Source organism: Gouania willdenowi, chromosome 7 (genome assembly GCF_900634775.1).
Source record: "Gouania willdenowi chromosome 7, fGouWil2.1, whole genome shotgun sequence".
Lineage (NCBI taxonomy): Eukaryota > Metazoa > Chordata > Actinopteri > Blenniiformes > Gobiesocidae > Gouania > Gouania willdenowi.
Genome location: NC_041050.1, coordinates 29,506,766 through 29,520,504, shown reverse-complemented (window position 1 = coordinate 29,520,504; position 13,739 = coordinate 29,506,766). Strand labels below are relative to the sequence as shown.

Genomic DNA, 13,739 nt, shown 5'->3' with positions numbered 1-13,739 from the left:
TGACCCAAATTTGCGACCCGTGAGAAATTCTGCGTTGGCGTTTTGTGTCCTGCAAGTCAGCCAGTGTTTACATATAGTCACTAAGAGCGTGTGCAGTGGAGCCACTGTGCAGAGTGGTATTGAAGGTGTCAGCCAGGCCTCTTAGTATTCACTTCAACACCCAGTGACTCACAGCCTCAGCCTGAAAGCGGGGAGAAGGGTGGTAAGGGGGTAGAGATAAAAAAAAGAAAAGAAAAGAAAAACGAAAAAGAAAAGGAGAATGAAGAGGACAGTAAGAGGCAATACATGGGGCAGCATTCTCTGTAGCCCAAGGCTCACGTATTCATATCTGTGTGTTTGCAAGCATGCCCACCCAAGGGGATTAATTTTTTGTCAGCTTTGTTAAGCCTTCTCTAAAGCGTCAAGCTTCTCAGTAACATTGTGGCTGTGTGATTTTCAAAGTGATTCTCTTTAGCGTTCGTCTGACTCCTCTTCACATGGGATGAGGAGAGACTGGTACTCAAACATGACTGCAAACAATTCTGAAGTGTTTTCTTGGTGTGGAGCAGTATCATTTTATTGACTAAATATTTTCATCATAGTTGTTGTCTAATACATTTTAAATACTTTTTTTAAAGTGGAGTTTATTAAAGTATAAATAATTTCAATAAAAGTCATGTGAACATAAACTATATCTAAATATATGGGAATTTTTGTTGACTAATAAAAAAGGAAACAAATTTTGTCACATTAGAGCTAGGGGTGAGTATTGGCAATTTGCAATTCGATATGTCTCACGATACTTGGGTCACTATACGATATTATCACAATATATTGCGATATTCTACCCAGTTAATATCAAAATTAAACGTAGAGATGAAAAATGAAGTTGCTGTACATGTTCATCAGAAGATATTGATCATTCAGAGAACAAATTGAGTCAAAACTATTTGCTTCAAAACATCCTATTTATTATCATTATATCTACGGCGCCATCTACAGGAGTGGAGGTGCGGAAGTGGCACAATTTTCAAGGTTTTTATGAGGGAACAGGAGCTGGTCAACATGCCCAGTATTTAGGCTGCTCCACTGAGAAGTGACAATGTCTCCAGCAGTAGAAAACACACTTCCACAAAAATGTGGAAAATACAATAAGAAAAATATTGATTGTAGAAAAAATATATATATAAAAAAAAATTTAAATTGATAAAAAAAAAAAATCAATTTTAAATCAGCACCCAAAAATTTGCGATATATTGTGGAATCAATTTTTTTCACACCCCTAATTAGAACTCATGTGAACATGTCGTCTTAGACCAGTGTTGTCGAGGCGCAATAACTCGAGTTTGGGTCGAGTCTCGAGTCCTCAGTGTTCGACAGTCTGAGTCAAGTCCTTTTCACCCGAATTACCATATGTCACACTTCCCCCAATTTACAGGAATATTCTTTACATGCAGAACACACCTGCAGTCAGAATTTATTCATGTAATGTCACGTAAGGGTGTAAGAAAAAAACATTTGACGATATATTGCAATATTTCACCGCGCAATTATCGTATCGATCCAGAAATTGTCTGAATCAATTTTTTTAATCGTGTTTTTTAACAAAATTTTATTCAAACTGTGCTAACGTATGCATAGCAGCATGTAAACTCCCTGTCACTAGGTGTCAGTAAGACCTTGTTAAACAACCTCGCTCCTCACTGCATTTTAGCTTGGAAATTGGTTCCTTTAGTTTCATAAAACATACTTATAAATGAATGTTTTTTTAAAAGAACTTAAGAATTTAAAGCTGATATCCAGAGTTTCTGAGAAACTTCTCGATGTCCCCCCCAAACAGCCTCACTTCCTCCGACTGCCTCTCCCAATCTACCAGAAGCCACGCCTCTACTTTTCTGAACGTACATCGCGTAACATAACAAGGTCACATCGGGTCTCATTGATATAGGTCTATATTGTATTGTGACATGCAAATCGCAAATCGTATTGTCATTCATGGTAAATCATGGTAATGCACACCCCTCACGTAACTTTTGTGTTTAAGGATGTTTGTGACGTTAAAACATATCACATTCTAACCAAACGTTGTGCAACCATTGTTTGAGTAACTTTTGAGCCTGTCGTTGTTGTCATTAAGCAGCTAGCTTATGACAGCGTTATCAACAATCAAAGTAGCATGAGCCACGGCATCTACTCAATTCTCTGGGTGCATCCTGGTCAGATGTTGTTTAAAACTCAACATCCTGACCTTTTCTTCAGTCTTTAGGGTTAGGGTTAAAATCTTTAAAAGCAAAATACGCATAACCCGCATCACCTTCTTCAACATTTCATCATGCACTGAACAAAGACAAAACATAAACGTGCACGCAGGTAAACCAACGTGAATGCAGGTAAACACACATGCCAGATGTAACCTGAAAACTGATGTTATTAAGACCTTGTACGAGAAGAAATGAGAAATAAAAAATAAATGAACTAAGTATTTTTTGATTAAATAAGCTTGAGTTCTCAGAGTCCTAATGCAGCCAGAGCTGGAGTCCATGTCTGAGTCGTCAGCGAACAAATCTGAGTCTCGTCACGAGTCCTACATATCTACAACACTGTCTTGCGCATTGGTCACATCAAATCTGTGTAGATTTACAAGCATTATTACAACCCCCAATTCAGGTTGAAAAATGGTATTGAATCTTTTGAAAATGCATTAACTCTTATTCTTTATATTTTAGTCCACTATATCTGTAACAAATGTCAATCAAGTTAAATCTTAATGTCCCGATGACTAAATTTGGACTAAAACTAAGTTGAATTTCAGTCAAAAGACTATGACTATCACTAAATCAACACTGGTTTGGAGGTAGGGGGGACCATTGGAAGCTCCCTGTAGAGTGCCATTCAATGGTCCCCAGTTTGTCATTGTGCAGTGTCCTACATGTCTTCCTTAGTCTTCATAATCCATCCTCGTGGTTGTGTTTTCACGTCATTCCACATATCTTCATCCTTCTGTCAGTTAGAGTTTAGTTTAATCTCCACCCCGCCTTCTCTTGCTTCCTCCGTTCTGTCGCTTTGTATTTGGTGTCGCCGCTTAAAATGCAACAGCCTCCCTTCACTTTAAATTCTATCTGTGACAACAATTCAGAAGCAGAACAAATGCATAACCTTGTATCGGCAGGTTAGGAGAAGGAGGGAGGAAAACAAGGGGAGGACGAATCTGTGCTGATGAAAGGTTAATCCTCTGTAAGGTCCATAACACATGGAGTCAAAGGACAGACAGAGGGGGAGGGGTAACGGAAAACCGATACGGTAAAGAGATGTGACAACCGGGCTGTCAGTGTGAAGGATATGCCTGGAGAATCTGGAGAAGGAAAAGGAGAAACAGTCATTTGAGAAAAAGGCTTAATCAGTCAAGCACTGTTTTCCCTTCATGACTTCCACTCTGCATGATGACAAGTGTCGGCAGCTGTTCTCATTGGCCAAGCCTGCCACCAATCGCAACAGAGGCATGTAAGGTGCCTTTAGGTTATACCCAACCCCAAAAAGAAGGAGCAGTGAGGAAGAGAGAGAAAGCCAGGGTAGCAGAGGGAGTCTGTGTTTTACAGAGAAACATCAAATCAGGTGCTGACATCACAGTATGCTGAAGATCCTTCATTTGAAGAGTCACAGGACAGATCAGGAGAAAGTGCCCGTCAGCTGTTTGTTGAAGATCACTGTAATTCCTTCAGGCTGCTTTGGAGAAGAAGGAGGAGAAGAAGAAGAAGAAGAAGAAGAAGAAGACGATCTTGGCTCTGTCGCCTCCCCCTGTGATTGGCTGTCACACTTTAGACTCCCCCTCCACTCTATTGCTCTCCTTTCCTCCTATCCACCTTCAGGCTTACCTGAGCAACCACTGCAGAAACACTGGACCCCCTCCAACCCACACATATATACACAGAGTGTGTCTCTATCACACACACACAGTTTTCCACCTGGAGAGGGCAGGCGCAGAGGACGGCATGTGCAGCAGCAGCAGCAGCAGCAGTCTATTCTCACATCTAGCGCTGCCTTTCTGAATTGCCTCCTGCTGGAGGTTGGAGAGGAACTCTGTAAAGACAATTTGGACTCGTTTGTCTGTTGAAGAAAGGAGGAGAGGCAGGCTGAGGAAACACGTGTCAGCCAAAGGCAGCACGCAACATGATTCTGGGTGAGTTTTTGTATTTTGATGCATTAGATTTTGAAAAGGTCATTCAAATTTGAATCTCTAATACTTAGATGTGTCCGTCCTAATGAGATTATTATGAACGGTTTGCACTGCCTGGTAACTTTGCACTCCAGACACATCAATCAATACAGGACTTTTAATTTACAGTTAGTGCTTGTGATTACACAGATGATGAGCCTTTATTATAGCAGGTGTAAGTGCTGACAGGAAGGTCAACGTGTTTCGAACTTGACTCTATTATTATGGGATGTTTTGTCACGTGACCAGGCTCATTTATTCAAAGAGATGCAATGACAAAGATTAGTTTTCTTCTAAACTTACATCAAAAGCAGAATATACAATATACTGTTCTCTCTACATATCTGTCGCTAATTCCATAGGTGGGAAATTATAGACGTCAGCTTTGAAATAAGGTAATGTCTGATGCTTGTAGGCTTGCTTATCCCTAAGCTTTGAACATTGTTGTTTGGTTCAGAGTCAGCTGGGGCTTTCTTCTTTAGTATTCAGGTCTCATAGTGGCCATGTCTGAGATAGAGGGAAACCTTGCATGGTCTCATGCGCTCTATATGTTAAGCGTGTACCAAAAGATGAGGCTTGACAACATGTGCAGTAACTGAACCAGTCCATGGTTGTGCCGATCTTTGGAAAAGAAGAAAAAAAAAAAACAAGACGAGCGTGGAGTAAGCAAGACAGTACTTGACTGCATGTGAAAGTGTTGAGAAGTATTCCAATTTGTGTGAGTGCGGGTGTGTGTGTGTGTGTTTGCACGCGTGGGAGCCCACTTTGCTTTAACGCATGCCCGGACTCATTCAGGAGCTGATCTGCTCCTTTGCTTTCCCAGCAGGCATGTTTTTCAAGCCAACATCTTTAATGATTATAGGGAGTCATGTCGTCTGAAGTGAGGTGTGAAAGTCTTGTGTGTATCTCTTTGAACAAGATGCTTTGAACCAGTCATGAAAGGTATGACGGATAGATACAATCTCTCTCTCTTAAAGTGATCTTTGAAAAAGTATGTGGTTAATTGTCTACACGTCTAACTTTAGCAGCTGGTCACAAGCGAAACCTTAGCCGACTTGAGCATCATGTAGCAGACAAGTACTGTCTTGATGTGGTTGCAGGTGGTAGTAGTTCTCGTGAATTATATTTGGTTCGGACATGTTGCCACCAGCTTCTCCTATTAACCACAGCTTCACACAAATTCACTCGAGTGCTTTCCTTGCTTTGTAAATTTATGACCGTGCTTTTGAAATCATTCTGTATGATGTATCAGGTACTAAAATTACCATAAAAGTAATAAATTGAGGAATGTATCACTCTGTTTCTAAAAGACAATAAATGTTTTCAATGTTAACTGCATCGACTGCAGACTGTAGGGTGTTTAAACTGCAGTAATGCACAGTATCTCGTCATCTGCTTACGTTTTTTCCATTTATATCGAAAGGCGAGCAAACCTAGATGTGTTTTCTCAGATAAGCATCATCCAATTTTTCTGTCCAAAATTTTTTGATTTTCCAGCTGCTACCAATTTACCCTATTTGCATGATGATGCGTCTACTGAGTGATTTGACATTTCTTCCCTTTTGGCTTTGAGAAGGGTAATGTCATTGCAATGACCTTTACAGTTCTGTCGCCAGATGATCGCAAGCTTCAATCAGCAAATTTTCAGATTTGTTTCCTGTCATAAGTCTGTTATTCTGTGATAACAAACCACTGACGATATCATCATCTTAAAGTGGTTAGAAAAATCACGTTGGGCCTGTTTTTGTAGACTGCATGCTGCAACGACTGAGTCTGCAAAGCCATTAGTGTTTTCCCATTCTTTGTTGTGAATGACCTTGAAGCGAATAACCTTTATGAATGCTGCCTTGTCCTTCACGCTTTATTCATGGGGTGATGTTAACTAGCTTCATGAGCGATGTGGGGCCCTGACCGAGGTGTTTGGCTGCTTTAATAATGATGGCAGTCCCATGGCTGATAATGGCTTAGATATGGGCGCTTGTGCCGTACACGGTGCTTTATACAGAGCCTGGGCTGTCAGAATTGCTGCCTGTCTAACATGGAATCTGCAAGTTCGTGCTGCTGCTGATGATACTGTTTGAGCATTGAGTGTTGTGCATGTTTACACATATGAAAGATAAATTACACAATCAACGTCAAGGTGAAAAGGCTTTTGTTGATGAGAACGTGCTATTTGAAACATCCTTTCAGCTAAGAGATGTCCTTAGTGTCGACTGAATACCAACTAAAATGCTGCTATAGCTCACACTACGACTGTCACTACATCTGAGAAAATGCACTTTGATGCCTCTGATTTTTAGGGGAGCTTTTGCCCTGGTGAAGTGTGTCACGTTGTTTGAGTCAGAGCTGACCTCCCGAGCTCAGGGCAATGCAGTTCATCCGTCTCTTTGTCTTTGTGAGTCCACTCCAGCCTCATCTGTCTTCATAAAGACCCCCTCTCTGCTGACCTGTCTGCATAGCTATCGCTCATTTCATTCACTCAGTTCTCTACGCCCCCCTCCGCCCCCTTACAGCCTGCACACACTCACCTGGTTGCAGAGGTCAACTCAAAGGGATACGGGATGCAGGGTCTTTGTGTAGATCAGCAGTTTTTTTTTTTTTTTTTTCTCTTTCATTTTACCCCTCACTGCTCTGCTGTGCTCTCTGTTTTTTTCAAAGTGACATAATAATTATACCTTCTAGTTAGGCCAGATATTTAACATGCACAGCATAGTTTTGCCACTTTATTATAAATCTAAGCTGAAAGACATCAGATAAGCTGAAACCACAGAACTTTAGCAGGGCTATAGTTTTAGGATCTAGTGTTTCCAGCAAGTAAAGCACTGGCATTCAACTTTGTTATGTCAGGTATAATAACCAACTGCAATCAAAAACAATAGCTAGGGCCTCTGATTTTCCATTTCAAAATTTAACAAATTCCGTTTCAGGGTATAAACTTCTCCGCATCTCTTTACACTTTCGTTTTGTTTCCTCTTCATCAACTTTCCCTGTTTATATGGCTTTACTGGCTATTAAACTTCCTTTAATCGTACCAATCATGCTAAATAGAGTTAACAGAGTCAACTATGTTTCTAAAATGGGAGGGTTACGCTGAAATCACGTGATTACGTCACGTGAGCGATGTTAGCCACACTTCTAGGCCCACGGCCACATGAACAGGAAAAAAATAAATAAAATGTGGCATTGCGTGCTATGGTCCCATATCATTATTTGTGAAACCTTACATTACTGTCAACAATCACCCTCACATTTTGTGCGAAAGGCACTTTTTGCATGAAACCCTGCTCATTGCGAAGCCGTGAACACCAGTTCAACTAAGGCTACGTTCAGACTGGAGGCAATTGTGACTAGTGGTGCAACGAATCATCATTGATCCGTAATCCGCACGGATCTCTGTCTACTGTTCGGCACGCACGTGGTCCATGGATTGGTTTGCTTAAAAAAAAAAAAAAAAAAAGGTTTTATAATGATCCGCGCATCATTAGTGCCTCGATGAAGCCTGTTTTGTTTGCGACGTCCGTGTGTGCGCATAACTCCGTGTGTCCGTGGGTGTTTGTGCGCACGCGTGACTGAGAGCGAGCATACCCGCGCATGTGTGGTTCGCGTTCCTGGTCGTGTGTCTGTGTGTGATTGCGTGAGAGTTGAAGAGAGACACACACACAGGGAGGGAGAGAGAGAGGGAGAAAGAAACAGCTCTGTGCGCGTGCGTGCGTGTGTGCGTAATAAGTCTGTGAATGTCGTTATGTTTATGCCTTCATTAGGGATGTAACGATTCACTCAACTCCCGATACGATTTTCTCACGATTTATTTTGCAAAATGGGAATGTTGACAAATGACTGAAAAATATTCCTTTATTTTTTTGGGGAAAATACTATACTATTTTCCTTTTATTTTTCATTGTCAAAAGAATCCCTTGATAAACTGTTCAAAACAATGCAATTTAACTAAAAATAAAACTTGAATGAAATAAATAAAGGAATAATACAAATGAAGAAGAAACCTTTTAATTTAAATTCTGGTTCTATAGTAAACAATTCAAAACTGCATAATAGTTCTTTTTCTTTTTAAAAGTGCAACTGAAAATTTATTTTGTGCCTTAACAATTGAACTTTTAAAAAAACAAAAAAAAAAAAACAGTAATTTTACTGTTTTTACGTCAGATATTTGTTTAGACCAGCAGAGGGCGCTGGTAACCCAGTAGTCGGTTGGCATGCAGTTATTCCACCAGTGAAGAAGAGAAGCTATGCTAGCAGACAGAGCTAATAGAAAAACGTGACTTTTACAGATATTCACGTAATATTACAGATTGTCTTTCGGTGCTAAAGGGGTAAAGAATCATTTATGAGCATGTTTAATGGCAAATGGCGGCCAGAAAGAAAATAGTAGCAGATTCCGCCCGTCACATCCGCTTCTGGAAGGATTAATATATGTTTAAAAAAACTACTGCGATTCAATTTTCAGAGCATCGATGTGAACCGTGGTACCTATGAATCGATTTTAACTGCCTTACGATTAATCGTTACATCCCTAGCCTTCATCCAGCCATATCTTTTAAGGCACTTATTAAATAAATATCGGCTCTAGTCCGGATGGCCTTCCTTGACTATTGTAAGAATTTGAAATGATAAACTCAGATGTGCTTTCTTTTCCGTCTTTCATTCTTTTTTGATGATGTGGGCATAGGTTAGTTTTTCATTCACTCTCCATGTTTATTTTGCCTAAATGTTATTTAAACATTGGATTGACACCTCAAGTTAAATGATGTTTGTATTTAATGAGCTGAAAAATTTTGCACTGTGTTCAACAAAATACAGTAAATGGAGAGCAAAGTTATTTCTCTTGTCTTTTTCTTCTTTTTCTGCTGACCCAAAAACCGATCCGTGACTCAAAACGTGATACGATCCGAACCGTGAGTTTTATTATTTGTTGTACCACTAATTGCGACCCAAAACCATTTTTTTTTTGGCCGATATGCGATCTGTATCTGATCTTGTAAAAAGTATGAACGTAGCCTAATCCAACAATAGCTAAATCTGTACCAGTGTCTTTACAAATTTGAATTTAGTCATCATAATCTGAACCATTTGTTCATCACAACACATTAAAAAACACAATTTAGATGAAGCTCTGCATTCGTTTTCAAAATCACGGGATGACATGATTACTTGTCTCATCATAACACATACCCAACAGGATTATGTATGGAAAAATGTTGTGTAAATGCAGAATATTATCCTAAAACATGCATGTGAGGCTTTTCATGTCACGTTGGGGCCGTGTCATTTTTTTCCATGATCAAGGAATAATTGGAGGCCCTATAGTGTATATAGTTTACCTTTGGAAAATCCTTTATTGTTCCGATTCTCAACTTTTGGCCCTTTCAGATCATGTATTAAAAAAGGTCCACCTGTGCCAAAGTGAACCTTTGTCTTAAAATACTTAGACTCTTACTCCATTGTACCAACCAAGTATCATTGTTGGGCTCCGTTAGGGCTGAACGGTATGACCAAAAATGTAGATCATGGTATTTTTCAAAATTCGAATGCATTTTCTACTGGTTGAGAGAGGAATTACTGCAGTAGATTGACTTAGGATGGTCTATTTTACTGTCATGATGAGTGAATATTGTAGAATATTTCCACACTAGTAGTAATACAAGTTTGCAACAGCAATGGCTCTTTGCCGCACTAGCTTAGCTTTAGCATTAGCTTGATTTCTAGCTTTAAATGCTGCATACTCATTGGTGTGATGGTTTCTTATGGTGAATAAATTAGCGTTTTGTTTGCAGCTCCACCAGGACTTATTTCCGTATTATAGGAATTACAAATTCCGATCATTTGCCCTCTTTTTTTGTGTATTACTGCCAAACTGACGACATGCTAAGCTAACCGTGCCTTCGTCTCCGTGAGTGTTGTTTTCCTGTAGCAGAGGCATGCGCACGCAGGCACATGCAGCTTTTTGAAAGTTGTGTAATCAAATACACCGGTGCGCCGGTATATTAAAAATTCATATCATAACGAAAATATGTACCGGTATTCGGTATGAACCGGTATACTGCCCAGCCCTAGGCGCCATCATGTCGTTCTTCAGTCAAAAAGTCATCACAGAATGTGTTTTCCCTTCCTCTTCATCCTATGTTGCTCTTCTCTTCTGCTCCTTTTGTTTATGCTGGAGCGAATGCGTGTCAGCAGGCTGTCAATACTGTCTGTAAGAGACTCTAATTAATAGGCCTGTTATTGGACTGGTGGGAACGGCTACCCATTGTGTCTCTGAGAGCACCTGTCTGTGTGTGTGTGTGTGTGTGTGTGTGTGGTTGATCACACACTGGGGAGGGAGGTAGAGGTGTGCGCTCCACAGGGTTTACTCTGATGGTGTCTTTCAAAAACTGAAGAATGACGCATAGCATTATTTTGGGGATTTAGACCAATTAGATAATTTTCTGTATCTCACAGCCAGCGCTGGGAATTAACTAGAGTTCACCGCAACATATGAACACACCTCTATGAAGTGGTTTTTTTAGTAGGACATGCACCTGCCACCAGCTAAAACCCGCTGCTGCTCTGTGAGGCGCAAAAATGCACCTGTGTGTGATTATGGTGTCATATTAGTGCATTCACAAAGGCAGCCAGGTTAAAGACACCTGGAACCCTCCGAAATGTTTTGTATGCCTCAGTGGGAAAATACAATGCCCTTGTTCCCCTAGATTATTACATTATTTATTGACATCTTCTTTCCTAATGTCTGTTTTGAACACACATTCAATGTTCGATTGATGTTCCATTAACTATTTACCTAATATAAGCGCTAGACATGGTACACCCTGGAGAAATTGCCAGTCCATCACTGGGCCAATGAAATGACAAGCTCAGATTTCCTTCAAATGAATAGGCATGTTTAGTTTTGTTGGGTAGACCACAGTCATCTGTCAGAATGAAAGTCATGTCAAGCATTTGTGGTGGTGGTAGTCTGACAACCTGAAGCTCTAAGTTTGCATCTGCATTCTGGCATTCATTCTGCTCATGGAAATTCTGTTCATCGGTTTTCAAATTTTAATTTGAGTGTATTTGCTATTTATCAAGCTATATTCAAATAAATCTAATTTGCCAGCTGTGTTAGACCCCAGTAGACTCTGCAATCTTGTACAGTAGCTAGTGGGTACAGAAGAATAATTAACGAATGACTTTATATTTTACATGTGCAAGTGCATTGTGTAATAGAATGAATCCACATCTTTGGTTAAGGGTAGACTTGACTGGATGTGTGGTTTTGATGTTTTTAGGGGCCCATAATTACACTACCTTCGCCAAGCTCCAGATCTCTTATTATCTGTTATTTGGATCAGTGATCCTGATCATGGTACCATAATCATTTACACTTTAAAGGCTTGTGAGATAGATAGATAGAAGACACAGTAGATCCGAACGTATGTGTACCCCCATTTTTTTTTTCAAAAAGTCGCGATGAAATCTGCAATCCAAATCCGATTCGGATGAAACTTGGTGGGATAATTAAACCAACCCAACATAACGGACTCAAATTTCATGAACATCAGTCAATTAAAAACCAATGTGAGTTTTTGAATTTTTTCCATCAATGTGTAATAGTGTTTTTGTTTTTTGTTTTTTTTAAATGGATCCAGAATAAGTATAATCTACTGAATCTCTTCCAAAATGTAAAAGAATCTTATGGAAGCCCGTTTCCGCCAGATAGAAAGTCATAATTATGAGAAAGAAAGTCATAATTATGAGATAGAAAAGTCATAATTATGAGATAGAAAGTCATAATTATGAGATAGAAAGTCATAATTATGAGAAAGAAAGTCATAATTATGAGATAGAAAGTCATAATTATGAGATAGAAAGTCATAATTATGAGATAGAAAAGCGATAATTATGAGATAGAAAGTCATAATTATGAGATAGAAAGTCATAATTATGAGATAGAAAGTCATAATTATGGGAAACAAAGTCATAATTATGAGATAGAAAGTCATAATTATGAGAAAGAAAGTCATAATTATGAGATAGAAAGTCATAATTATGAGAAAGAAAGTCATAATTATGAGTTAGTAAAGTCATAATTATGAGATAGAAAGTCATAATTATGAGATACTTAAACACATTTATAGCAGCTTGTTCGTGAGCTGACACAGACATGGCTGATAAGACTATCAAAGACTACTTTAGACTGGGCTTTCCAAATGATGAAATACTTTGTTTGCTTGCAAATTCACATAGAAATATGCTGAGTAAACCCAACCTTGAAAAGATACTAAGCAAAAAGAGACTCTGGCGTCGAAAGGATAAAACTGATGTGGCTGAAGTAGCTCAGTTTATTGAACAACAAATGGAGATTTCTGGTCAGTGCCGTGGGTACAGATGGATGTACCAAAAATGTTTATATCTCATAATTAGAACTTTGTTTCTCATAATTATGACTTCCTATCTCATAATTATGACTTTCTATCTCATAATTATGACTTTCTTTCTCATAATTATGACTTTCTTTCTCATAATTATGACTTTCTATCTCATAATTATGACTTTCTAACTCATAATTATGACTTTCCTTGGTGATTTTTTGTTTTTTTAGTGGCGGAAACGGGCTTCCATAGAATATTCCATGATTTAAGTCTTTGTCAAAATTAATTCATTACTTGTGACATACTGTAGTCCTGCAAAGGGAGGTAATCAATGGTAGAGGTAATGAATGTATTTGCCAGGTAGTGTGCCTTCATTTACCAGTTCTTCAGATCACACACAGAGTCAAATTGTTGCATTTTACCATTTGATGAAAGTTGTTGGAAGGTGCATAAAAGGCAATTTTCCTTTCGACAAGCAAAACAAGCTTGAGCAAAACTAACGTTTGACTGCGATGGATGTTGCATTAATCATGCTTGCTCTATTTCTGTGAGCTCAGAGGAGAACAAGAGTGAAAGAGGAGGGGGGCGAGAAAGAGGAAGGCAGACAAATAACATGGAGTGAAAAGTGTCTTCATGAAAGAGAATTAGCTTCGCCCTACGCTGTGGAGGAAAAAGGAAATTCCTCTGAGAGCTATCGAGATAGAGTTTCACACAAAGACCAAAAGACAAATCAATTCTCCTTGAGCTGCAGCAAGGTCAGTTCTTTGGGGCATAGTTGGTGAGACAGCAGCTTGGAGGGAGTCTGTAGCCACGGCAAAACGTAAAGATTTAATGTAGAAGTGTAGGAATGTTAGGTCAATAGAGAATAGAGGAGTGAGAGCAGAGAAAAGTAGATAAGAGGTGTAATTTTAGGTCTCAGCTTGTCAACACAGAAAAAGACATTATTCATCTCAAATTTCTCTGTATCCTCTGACTGATCAGGAAATGGAAGCACCAACATCTGACACCGAGTTGGGAATGTCATCCCACAGCTGTGTCTGAACTTTACTTATAGCCACAAGGACATTTCCTCACTATGTGACCTCATGCATCTAAACAGGTCTTGTTTTACTCCTTCACAGACTGAATGAATTCCCCATCTTGATCTTCCAGGAAGCCTTAAGCTTGGTTTTAATCCTTAATGT

At 39.3% G+C, this 13,739-nt stretch overlaps 1 protein-coding gene across 6 annotated transcripts in view; it reads left to right on the top strand.

The window, feature by feature from the left end:
* Positions 1-13,739, top strand: part of znf385a (zinc finger protein 385A) — a 102,872-nt gene that overhangs the window by 15,136 nt on the left and 73,997 nt on the right. Inside the window, exon 1 of one of the 6 annotated variants that reach the window (XM_028452039.1) lies at positions 3,549-4,156. The exons of 4 other annotated variants lie outside the window; for them this stretch is intronic. In XM_028452039.1, coding sequence (XP_028307840.1) covers positions 4,147-4,156 — 10 coding nt within the window. In that variant the 5' untranslated portion in view covers positions 3,549-4,146. Of the gene's footprint in view, positions 1-3,548; positions 4,157-5,112; positions 5,135-13,739 lie in introns of those variants that run through there. One more of the 6 variants, XM_028452040.1, reaches the window with a different exon arrangement.